Here is a 12481-nt window from a genome sequence, read left to right on the forward strand (position 1 = left end):
ACTAAAGTCCAGTCCTATACCCCAAGCCAACAGAGCAAGTACTTATCTTTATGTTTTTTTTTTAATGCTCATTATTGTATCTTGTTGTATCTCTATAAATATTAAAATGTTTATAATATTTAGGTGTAGTCTAGAATAGAATGCTTCTATTCTATTCGACTCTCCTCTTTGTATATATAGAACATTTGATCTCTGATTAATAAGTCAAGTCTTCTACCATTTACGTTCGTAACATGTACTCCCTTCTTTATATTGTCTCTACCATATGTGTAATATTCTTTTTTTTTTTTTTTTTTTAATTTGTGTAATGTTCATTTTTTAATTAAATATTCTTTTTAGATTGTGATGGATTCTTTATATGCTTTTGTTTAAATATAAAATCACTTTTTTATATAGAATATTTTTTTAGATTGTAATGGATTCTTTATATCCTTTTGTTTAAATATAAAATTATATTTTTCAGATTTTTGAACCTTTTTGGATACCTATTCTAATAAAAAAAATACATATCTATTTTAAGAGATTTTGAAAAAATTTGATTATTCTATTAGTATATTTCTTGATAATAAAAAATCTAAAATCATTATATATCTTCAAAAAAATGAACTCCTTAAATCTTAAGATAACTAAATTTCATCTTATGAGAATACTGTACATAAAATAAACTAAAGTCAAATTTACAATAAAATCAAAATGTTAAATAATTTTAATCTAAATTTTTGAAAGTGATATAACTCCTTCCATAATATAAATATTTTTTCAAATAAATATAACTATCATGTACAAATTACAAAATAACACATTTAGAAAAAAACTCTCTCCAAATCCAAATCCATGCTTTTATCTTTCTCAGAAAAAAAAAATTTCTAAGATGTATATGCCTCTACAAAATTAATAAATAAATTATACAAAAAATAATTTACACTCTGAAGATCCATACAATTTTATTCGATGTGCTTCTCCAAAATTCAGATTTCTGAGAAGCAAATCTCAATGTTATAGATGAAGGATTAAACATCAAATCTAATGCACGAATGAGAAACAATTTAAAATCCGTAAGAATCACAGCATTGAATTATAAAAAGATGTTCATATGCTATAAACAAAACTACTTATTAGTTGTTACAGAACCTGTTAAAGAAAATCAAGTTCACATCAGAGTAAGAAAAAACTTGAACAACATTTTGAATTCTCTGAAAAGAACAAAGCTAATGTGATTCATTTATTAGAATTTGGAGATATTTTGAAAGTTTTTAGTTTTCTTGATAATAACAAAACAAACTTATCAAGTTTTTAAGAAAACTTTTGGTCACTGACCTCTCAAGACAGTCTGATATACTCTACAAAATTTGTTTACTTTAGTTTATGACATATGCACCTAAATCAGATCATATAATTCTGAGTTATGGTCTTTTCATGACAGACTGTTGTCTACCATCAGGTATTGCAATTAGAACCACAGGTTTTGATGGTCTCAAATATGGCACGTCACATCGAAAGTAGCCTTTCCTTTCTAATTGTAAAATCTCACCTCTTTTGAGGTTTCGCATATTGGCATCACCTACAGCTGCAGTTTCCCATCTTGTAGATGGATTAAGTACTTCAAGAAAATTGTCTGTTTCCTCAAGCTGCAAAAGACAGGACAAAAGATCGAGTAAGAACAGTTCATAACAATAAACTACTTTCTTTATTAAGAAACAATATAAAAAATGTTTCCCAAGGGAGAATCTTCAAAAGAGGAGAGAATTTCACATAATTATCAGTCCAAAAAGTTGAGCATTCAAATGTTGAAGTAAAAACGAGTAATGCAACAATAGCAGCAATCAGTATAACAGACATGCTTTGCAGGGATACTATGTGAAAACCACAAAAATACTGAAAGGGGGAGCGGGTGAATCAGTATTCTACAAAACAGATTAGAAGCACAAATTTGTCACAATCAGATTTCTTGGAGAAACTAAAATCTCTACTTAAATGTATGATACTCTCCGTGTTATCCTGGACTGAGAGCAAATTCCTAGCTGTCGAACTCAAGCTTCCTTTTACTTCTAGCCTCCCCTGTTTAAAAAGAGAAATGCACTCCTTGAATATATATATATATATATATATATATATATATATATATATATATATATATATAAACTGCTTGGATTCACAGTTATGTCTGTGAAAGCACATGCACTCTTTCAATAACTGTCTTCCCACCAAGACTTCAACAGAACTCTACTGCTGTCCATATCGCATCAAAATACGTATCTTCAAAAAAACTTTTTCTTCACCCACACGATGCCAAAAACCCAAAAAAAAATTTGGTTTTTCCACACCCACCGTCTAATCTAGATAGGAAGCTTCATATAAAGTTTTTTGTCACACGCCAACCTCCTAATCATGCCCCATCATACAGTTCCTTTCCTCCTCCTGCAACAGTCGGGCAGAAAGAACAACCTTCACACTATACGCCAAAAAAGCATATCTACACCTTTTTCAGAATAGTTTCTTATCGTCAGACTTGCTCACCGTTTTATTTCGTTACACCTCTTCAATTTCCACCAGTAGCCCATCTTCTGTCGTTTTCTATGTAAGAAACTCACACCAAAAACATCCGCCTGCAAAAACGATAAATGCTTAGCAGATATCAGGCGCATCCCAAGAAACGGCACGCACACACAATGAATTATCTGTTCATAACGCCTCTGCATGCATTGGGTGGTGAGGTACTATTGCACACGGGTTTAGAAACTTACAAACCGAAACGTGGAGTTTCGTCCATTACCGTTTCTAAGGAATATCTCTGCAATTTGAAATCGAACAGTGCCATATTTTTCCACTGTCAAGCAGCATTGACACATGGTCCAAAAACAGTTTATGCAGAAAGCGTTTAAAATCAACCCGTGTGTTTCCAAACCTCGCCTCTGTCAAAATGCCTAGAAGTTGGTGTTAACGCTGGTTAACAAGTCTCATGCAGTGGTCATAAAAACGCCAGCATCCTCATATGGAGCCCGTCATCATCCATTTGCCAAAAACAACTTCCAAAACAGCGAACGGCATTACCAAACGACACTAGTCACCTTACATACTCTGAGCAATATTCTTGCAAGGACTGTCACCAACGTATCATTGTCCGGGGCACACAACATATTACTCTTTACAAACATCCAATGGGCTCTTCGAATCATGCCAGGGATGAAGACATGTGGAAGAGACATCTGTGCAGATGAAGAAGGTCACTAAAATTAGCAGCATACTTTCAGGCAGCGACTGACAGAGATTTTTATGAACAGTATGTCCACAGCATAAAGCCAAATAACGGCAGACTTGTCTTTGAAATAAAAACCCGACACATACAATTTCCAGATTTGGTTCGATGGCACCTCCTGTTGATAGATGTGACGTGTATACAAGAAATATTATATTTCTCCTATATCACGAGAGGATGGTCTAATGAAATGAAAGGAAAGATTTTAATAGCGAAGCTAGAGTGGCGTATGGGACCCACACAAGAAACCCCTCAGGAAGGAGAGAATCAAATCTAGTTATAGACTTTTGGTTAACTTGTCTCTTCGCCAATGAATTTTGATAATCAAAGCCACTGTTCTCTTCACTTGATCATCCTCAGATAAGTAGTTCAGGTCTCTGTTCTCTAATAGCTCTGTATACCCCGCTCTGATGTCACTGTATGCCGGACATTCCTTGACAAAGTGGTGCTCCGTCTCTACCACTCCCATATTACACAGTATACAAATTCTGTCTATCCGCTCTTCTTTTGGAATCTGCCATCTACCCGTTTCTCACCTCAGCTGGTGTGAACTAGTTCTGATTTGCGCCATCTCCAATTAATAGGCGCCCTTATATAAGCCTTTTCATCATGACTAGAAGTGAGATTAAATTCTTTAGTGTAGTAAGATTTTTTTCACCCCTTGTGTTTAGTCCAGATGACATTGCGAAATTTTTCCATGACGTATTTCTTTATTACGATCCGGCTAAGTTACCAACTCGGATGCGAACTCCAGAATGCGGGAATTATTTTTATTTTTGAATGCGGATGCAAGAGGAAACATATATATATATAAAGAAATGTAAGAAATATACAAAAATAAATCATTTGATAGTATGACTATGATACTTCACCCTTCATCAAAATTCAAGATATTTCAAAATTCATCTGATATATCATATATCAATGTGTGTTTGTCCAACGTTAAAGCTTAGTCTTAGATGTCTAAGTTCAAATTGGTTATGTTCCAAAATGAGTTGTGAATGCCTTAAAATTCACCTTTAGGGTCATTTTAGGGTTTCATAGAAAAAAAAAATAACCTAAAAAACTCAATTTAGACACATGCATAATAGGGAACTTAAGTTGTTTTTGGGTTTTTCTTTACATTATTGGCCACTAGGCCTACGGGTGATGCTTGGTGCTTCTAAAAGCCTTGTGGAAGTTGGCAGGCTTCTGGATATGTGTGGAAGCCTGTATCCAGAAGCCTATGGCTGGTTTCCTGTCAGCTCACAGGGCTTCCAGAAGCACCAAGCATCCGTCCGCTTCAGATGCGGAAGCGTGGCCTATGCAAGAAGAATCAATATCTGAGACTGAGCTATCCAGACAAGTATGGATATTAACATCCCATTTTCGCATCCACTTGTCATTTTGTTTCATCCACGTGCCTTTTCGCCTAACAAGTTTTTCATCTATGACTATCTTGGGCCAACGATAGTTTTCCAAACCTTGAGCTTTCTTCAAATAACTTAGCGATCAGACCAATGAGACGGCTTCTAACGGAAAAGAACCCACCTCGGCCAATAAGATCTCATAGGGCACCGTAGATTTGATTTTGAGATTGCAAATAATGAAGTGGTTTTTTAATTCTTTCTACCTGTCGCCATTTCTGTTCGGACATACTGCTGCCCCAAACTTCACACCCATACAAAATCACCGGCGTGACCAGCAGACTAAAAAGAGTTTTCATGGTCGCCCAATCCCATAATTCTGCGTTCCTACACCTGTTTTGCAGAGAATATAATGCCTTCCAGCCTCCTTGAATCCTTTTCGATCTGCATGTATCCCAATGGAACTGTATATGGTTGATTTGAAACATCACATATCCTTCCTTTTGGTTAAGGCAACAGTTACTATTGCAGTTACACATAGGAGGAGTTTAGGCAATTTATATCATAGTTCCAAAAATCGCCATGAAATCGCCGAAATCGCCGAAATCGCGATAAAATTCATGGCTCCCGATTTTTTTGGAATCGGAAATCGCTGGTGGCGATTTTTTCGTGTGAATCGCCTGAATCGTCTGAATTGGCGATTCATGGCAAAAATCGCCAAAATCGCCATCGTGAATCTCCAGAAATCGGCCGCGGCAGCAAGGATAGAAAGTTCAATTTTTTAAAAAAAACACATGTTTTATTTGCTTTCTAAGTTGACTTTCCTCTTTGTTATAACCCTAAAGAGCCTTCTATTTGCTTAGTATGAGTAGAAGAGAGGAAGAGTGAGAGAGAAGAAGAGAAAAGAGAATCCATAGGTTTCCAACCGGCAAGAAGGAAGAGCACCAAAGAAATCAGAAGTCCATTTGGGGAGGCCATAAATTGCATTGGGAGCATTAAGGAGTCAATATCAACACTCCTCAACTCATTTGCAAGAGGTAAGTGTTGGTTTTTTTTTTGCATGTTAGTGTAGTATGCATTTTTTGTTAAATTTTTTTAGTGTTCAAACTTCATTTGCAAATCTTGAATGTTTTTTATTTTTAGTTTTACTAAATTGCAAACTAGGGTTTGTTGTTTTGTAGTTTTTGTTTATTAGTTGCAAACTTTGATTTTTTACATGAATTTTTTTATTGCAGCAGCCCTTTGCTTTCATTTTCCAATTTCCACAATGGGTAAAAAAGATGAATGCTGGAAATATAATGAAGAGTTTCCTGGGAGAACCAAATATCAAACAAAATGTATATTTTGCAAAGAAAAAATAAATTCGGGAGGTATCTATAGATTGAAATACCACATTGCTGGCATACCTGGCCATGATGTCACAGTTTGCACTCAACAAACCGCTGAGGCAAAACGCTCTTGTTTAGTGGCATTAGAAAAAATTGAACAAAACAAGTTGACTAAGAAAATGCAACTTGAAGGGTTAAGAGGTATTGGCTCCCGTGCTCCCACATCCGCAACCGCATCTACATCTGCAAGTGCATCTGCATTAGCTTCCGCATCCATAGGTTGTGTTGGGGAGGGTTCTTCTAGGCCTCCTTTTCATCCTAGTGCTAGTGCTCATGTGAGTGTTAGTGGTAGTCGGTCTCATACTGAGACAGAGTCCAACACCAACCTATTGCGGCCTAGAGTGCGGAAAAGCAGAATGGATAGTTACTTTGTGCCCCGCACTACTCCTGGCTCCCAACCCACGCTTGAGGGCATGGGTTTGAACAAGGAGATTCATGATGCTGCCAGAAAAGAGATTTGCAAATTCTGGTACTTTTGCAACATTCCATTTATTGGAGCCAGGTAATTGATTCTTTTTTCTTTGTTATCTTCAAAGTTAAAGTTAAAAGTAAAAGTAAAACTTTAATTATATCTACTTGTTTTATGATTTTAGTTTTTGACATCTAAATTTCTAATCAATATCATTATCTATTTGTGACAGGACTCCTTATTGGCAGAACATGATAGATGCAGTTGCCATTTGTGGTCCAGGGTTTAAAGCCCCAACTGAGGCTGAGTTGAGTGGATACCTCCTGGAGGAAATGGTTGAGGATATGAGGCATGAGCTTGAGGACAACCGAAAGGAGTGGATCGAAAAGGGTTGCACCATCATGACTGATGGTTGGACAGATAGGAGGGGAAGAACACTCCTCAATTTTCTTGTAATCCTGTGGAGATGATTGATCATTCTACTTTCCTACATACATAATTTTGAATCGTGATTGACTATTTCAAATTTTGATTTGTTGATTGCTAATAGTAATTATAATTCGTTGTTTTGTTACTTGTAGGATATACCATGTTCCTCAAATCCATTGATGCTTCTGCTCATGTAAAAAACGCCACATACTTATGTGAGGTTATTGAGGAAGTTATAGCAGAGGTGGGGGAACAACATGTGGTGCAAGTGGTGACGGATAATGCAGCAAGTTATGTTGCTGCAGGTAAACTTTTAACTTTTTAAGTTTTGAAAATAAATTTATTTGAATTTTGAACTTTTTCTAATTCTAACTTAGAATTTCTAAGTTTCCTAAGTTCTAAGTTCTAACATGTTTGAAATTTGAATTTCTAATTATCTTAAAATTGTTGTAGGCAAACTTTTGATGGAAAGGCACCCCACCATATTTTGGTCCCCTTGTGCAGCACACTGCCTTGACCTCATGTTGGAGGAAATTGGCAAACTTGAGTGGGTCAAGTCATGTGTGGAAAGGGCAAAAAACATATGTAAGTTTATTTATAATCATTCATTTGTCCTTAGCACAATGAGGAAGTACACAGGAGACAAAGAGTTAGCTCGTCCAGGGATCACGAGGTTTGCCTCGAATTTCATCACCTTGCAGTCCTTGTTGACATCAAGGGATGATTTGAGGAGCATGTTTGTTGGGCGGGAGTGGATTTCATCTTCCTATGCTACGACCACTGCAGGGATAGATGTGGTGGATTGCATATTTGATGATGATGGTTTTTGGAAACCTGCTAGAGAAATACTTAAGGTAATTTTATTGCAATTTAACATTTAATATTTTACAGTTTACTATGTTAATTGTTTAATGATTTAGTTTTACCTTATATTATTGAATTACTCTATGTTTAAGTTTTGACTCAAATTTTTGTTTTACTTTATATGTAGGCCACTGAGCCTCTTGTATCTCTCCTACGAACTGCTGATGGGGAGAAGCCCTCTATGGGCTACATATATGAGGGCATGGATAGGGCCAAGGAGGCCATTAGAGCTCAGTATGCAGGAGTGCAGGAGAAGTATGCCCCTATTTGGGACATCATTGATAGGAGATGGCAGAATCAGCTCCACAGACCCATCCATGCAGCAGCTTACTTTTTGAATTCGGCATTTCGTTTCCGTCCTGACTTCAAGGCGGATGAGGAGGTTCTCACCGGATTATATACAGTGATCCAGAGGTTGAGTACTGATGAGGATAGCAGTGCTGCAATTAGTGAGCTTGATAAGTTCAATAATAAAGAAGGGCCACTTTTCTCTAGCAGGGTAGCCATAGATGCTCGGGAAACAATACAGCCAGGTAAAAATTAAATAATATATTCAATGTTCATGAATCTAGATTCTAAACTTAAAGTTGATTATGTAATTTTAGAGTTAACTTGTAATTTGTAATTTGTAAATGAGACTAATTATTTTTATTTTCCCTTATTTCAGATAGATGGTGGCAAATGTTTGGGGCCACAACCCCAAAACTTCAAAAAATTGCCATTCGTATTCTGAGTCAGCCAAGCAGCGCTTCTGGATGTGAGCGCAGTTGGTCCATGTTCGAGCACATCCACTCGAAGAGGAGAAACAGGTTGACAGTGCAGAGGTTGAATGATCTTGTCTTCGTTCATTACAACCTCCGTCTTAGGATCAGACAGATTTTGGGCACTGACTCCTCTCCGATCATTCTGGAGGAGATTGATCCAGAATCAGAGTGGCTCACAGAGGTTGTAGATCCAGTCTTCACTAAGGAAGACCGTGCGTGGATTGACCAGGTGGATATAGAGGCTGAGGCAGCTAGAGCACGTTCTTCAGGCATTGGTAGACGCACACGTGCACGCACAGACACAGGCCCTAGCGACATTCGTGAGCCCATCTTATATGCGGGAGATATGGCTCGATAGTCCTCTAGGACCTACATTAGACGCCTTGCTACTAGGCAGACTGGATACTCAGAGGCTGAGGCTGAGGCTGTAGCCGAGCTTGAGGATGATGTTGAGGATGATGATGACTATGAGCCTGAGGCTTGAGCTGGAGCCTTGTTTTTATATTTTGTTTACAGATATTGATACTGAATCATTGATAGACATATGTTTCAAAGTTTCAAACTTTCATGGATCTTCATCTTAGATTCTTACATAAATTTATGATTTGATGTCTTATGGATCATCTTACATACATTCTATGATTTAAATCATTATGATCATTTGATTTCTATTTACTTCAGCTAGCCTACAATTTACATTTTAGAATCTTAGATAACATAGTTACGTATGTGATGGATTTTATGTTTCATGTTTATGTATGTTAAGTTTTAACTTCTATTTGATGATGTTATAGTGTGCTTAAGTTATATTCAATAAAGGGTGCATGAAATAAGTTTTAAATTGTTAAAATCTTTAAATTTAAAGGGTTTTTTCAAATTTGCCGATTCATCGCCGATTCATTGCCGATTCACGATTCGATTTGGCCTTGCCGATTCCGATCCGATTCCGATTCACGTTTCTATGATTTATATTGTCTATATATTGCCATTTATTAGAAAAGACAAAGTGTGTAAAAAACTACAGTGGTCTGCCATAAAAGTGTAAAGTTCTTGACTGAAAGTATACTATATATGGAGAGAATGTGATTGAAATCTCAAAGTCTGGAAGTTACTGGAGCACAGAGACAGACTGACAAGGATCACTTTATGGTATTGAATTTCTGTGAAACAACACAGGTATAATGCTTAGTGATATTTGAATTTTGAAGATACAGAGAATAAAAAGGAATGCTAAAATATTTTCCAGTAAGCTAATTTCAGTCTAAAAGAATTTGCAGGCTCTATCTACACAATTAGTTTGCAAGGCTATGATATATTTATCAGTTTATACTGTTCAGAAATACAGATTGTGAATTATCAGTTTTGAATTGTGGTTCAGTTTGGTTGAAATGATACACAGATTGACAGAGTTGTTGCTCTGAGAAGGGGATTGTTGTTCGTAAGTGTTGGAGCCCTTAAAATTGTAAGTGAAGCTCATTGAGATGGCTTGATTAGGACAGTAGATCCTAGCAGCCTTTGCGTAGGTGGTTTTTCCCAAGTTGGGTTTCCATGTTATATTTTGTGCAGTGAGATATTTTTAAAAAATAGTTATAACAGCAAAACTAAATTGGTATAAGTTGGTATAAGTTTTCAAGCACAATCCTATTCCCCCGCCCCTTAGGATTGTTATTGTGTTCTACAAGTTTAAATCAGCCTGATCGTTTACTAACACCAAATGATAGTTATGAGAGCTCCCCTGCCAGTGTGTATGTGACACAGAGCCAAATTGGACATATTAAGATGGCTCGTTGAGATGGCTGGATTAGGACAGTAGATCCTAGCAGCCTTTGCGTTGGTGATTTTTCCCAAGTTGGGTTTCCATGTTATATTTTGTGCAGTGAGATATTTTTAAAAAATAGTTATAACAGCAAAACTAAATTGGTATAAGTTGGTATAAGTTTTCAAGCACAATCCTATTCCCCTGCACCTTAGGATTGTTGTTGTGTTCTACAAGTTTAAATCAGCCTGATCGTTTACTAACACCAAATGATAGTTATGAGAGCTCCCCCGCCAGTGTGTATGTGACACAGAGCCAAATTGGACATATTTGTTCGAATAGACTGCTGAAAGCTATATCAACAGCTTGCAATGAGAGTCATATTTGGACATCAATGTAAAATACCAACAAAATGTACAGAAACATACGTAAATTCATCCATTATTGACCATAAAGGCTTTGAGTCAGTGAAAAATATACCTTCTTTTTAGTAATCAAATGGTCAACTTCAACAAGTGACAAGTTGACAAGCTCTGAAATCTCTGGTAGCCAAGTCAGCTTTAGCTTTGTTGTTTTGACTGATCCTTCAAGATGGAGCATGCCATGAAGCCGTACAATAACACCCTTTGAGTCCTTCTCAACATTTTTTATTATGGCATTGCCCCAATCCATCAGTGTTACCTCTTCACCTTCTGAGACAAGAGCAGCATCAGCATTCTCCAACCAAATGTGCTTTGTGTAAGTAGTTGCTTTCTTGCCAGCACCTTCATACTTTTTATGCCTAGCCAGAATTCTGACAAAAGGTTCTTCAGGCCCATTTGTTAAGCATAGAAGAACACGATTTTCAAAAAGAGCAGTGTGTCTAGGACAGACAGGGTCAATGATTTTTTTATTCATTGTCCAAAGTTTGTCCCACTCCATTAGATTTAGATTTTTTGATGCTCCCTGAAACAAAAGTGCCAAAGAAAACTCAGATTTATAATTTTAATCGGTATAGGTTATAAGAATCTGTATGGAAAACTATAGAATATTAAGTGAAAAAAAATATGTTCCAAAGAAAAAGTCCAACATTTAAACTTACTTGTGACAGAATAAATTGCTTTAAGGCCTCTACTGTCAATCCCCTCCGCAATGTTCCTTGCACTGTTGGGAAGCGAGGATCATCCCAACCCTCCACTTTTCCATTATCTACAAACCACTGTAGTTTTCGCTTGCTCAGGAGAGTATAAACAAAATTCAAACGGCTAAAATCCCACACATGTACTTTCCGCAAACCCATGTCTTCTAAGACCCTGTAATATTGTTCATTACGATCATGGTACTCACTTGACCGGAGAGCATGTGTCACACCTTCAATGCTATCCACATATGGGCATGCAAAATCATATGTTGGATATATCTTGTATTTAGATCCAACACGGTGATGGGGGACAGGATTGCATCTATAATAAACAGGATCCCGCAATGTTTTGTTAGCATCTTGCATATCCAGCTTACCTCTTAGACAACATTGCATCCCCCTTTCAGTAGCAGCAATCATTTCTTTCCACAGACACATATTTTGCTCCACAGAGTTATTCCTATTGATGGACTCAATTCCATCCATTCTCTCTTTCTGCATCTGCTCTCGAGGTGTGTCATCCACATATGCCTTCCCCTCAGATATCAATTTCTCAGCCATCTCTACTAACTGTGGAAAATAATCTGAAGTGTATGTAGGTCCTTCTCCTTTAATGCCTAGTGTATCAAGGTCATTCAATATGTTCTCTACAAACTCATTGCTTTCTTTAGCAGGGTTTGTGTCATCAAAGCGTATAATCAAGCGCCCTTTATACCTCTGAGCAAAGTATTGGTTTAAAAAAGCAGCTTTTGCATGTCCAATATGAAGATATCCACTCGGCTCAGGAGGAAACCGAGTACAAACTTTCCCAATTTCTGCATCCGGCAGATCAATGTCAAAAGAACCTTCCTCCTTTGCTTTCTCATTGCTTTCACTTTTGATACCATTACGCTCACTTTCTTTCAGACTTACTGGCTTTGTCTTACCAATTCCTCTTCTACCAACATATTTATCAGCTACTTGACTGAGTACAGGATACTCTGACAATATTGAGTTAAACCATCTAGCTAAACTTTGATACTTCTTTGATTTGCGAATACTTTCCCATCTTTGCCCCGTCCCTGGACCAAATAAAAGAAAAGTTATATGCAAACTAGAAAACAAGCTTTTAAAAATATACAGGCTACTTTTTTTGAAGATAACAAATAA

General features: G+C 36.8%; 3 protein-coding genes and 1 long non-coding RNA gene across 5 annotated transcripts in view; 2 read left to right on the forward strand and 2 right to left on the reverse strand.

Moving 5' to 3' along the window:
• Positions 1-1182: 1182 nt before the first annotated feature.
• LOC149571320 (glutamate--tRNA ligase, cytoplasmic-like) overlaps positions 1183-12481 on the reverse strand; it is a 73813-nt gene continuing 62514 nt past the window's right edge. For both annotated transcript variants that reach the window (XM_089812874.1, XM_089812875.1), the window contains exons 5-7: positions 11294-12393; positions 10693-11157; positions 1183-1628 (exon numbers count right to left, since the gene is read on the reverse strand). In XM_089812874.1, coding sequence (XP_089669000.1) covers positions 1404-1628; positions 10693-11157; positions 11294-12393 — 1790 coding nt within the window. In that variant the 3' untranslated portion in view covers positions 1183-1403. The remainder of the gene's footprint in view (positions 1629-10692; positions 11158-11293; positions 12394-12481) is intronic.
• On the reverse strand, positions 2131-4097 carry LOC149571321 (uncharacterized). The gene is made up of 2 exons (XR_016358487.1): positions 2518-4097; positions 2131-2418 (listed from the first exon to the last, which is right to left on the reverse strand). It is a non-coding gene; the product is annotated as an uncharacterized LOC149571321 (long non-coding RNA).
• Positions 5325-6824, forward strand: LOC149571322 (uncharacterized). Its single transcript, XM_089812877.1, has 2 exons — positions 5325-5639; positions 5838-6824. Exon 2 carries the CDS (start codon positions 5870-5872, stop codon positions 6494-6496), a length of 627 nt encoding a protein of 208 aa, XP_089669003.1. The 5' UTR covers positions 5325-5639; positions 5838-5869; the 3' UTR covers positions 6497-6824.
• Positions 6945-9131, forward strand: LOC149571323 (uncharacterized). The gene is made up of 4 exons (XM_089812876.1): positions 6945-7133; positions 7282-7682; positions 7820-8225; positions 8360-9131. The coding sequence occupies exons 1-4, from the start codon at positions 6989-6991 to the stop codon at positions 8812-8814; spliced, it is 1407 nt and encodes a 468-aa protein (XP_089669002.1). The 5' UTR covers positions 6945-6988; the 3' UTR covers positions 8815-9131.

This window comes from Cupressus sempervirens, chromosome 2 (assembly GCF_028749045.1).
Source record: "Cupressus sempervirens isolate cs-2001-9-10 chromosome 2, ASM2874904v1, whole genome shotgun sequence".
Taxonomy (NCBI): Eukaryota; Viridiplantae; Streptophyta; class Pinopsida; order Cupressales; family Cupressaceae; genus Cupressus; species Cupressus sempervirens.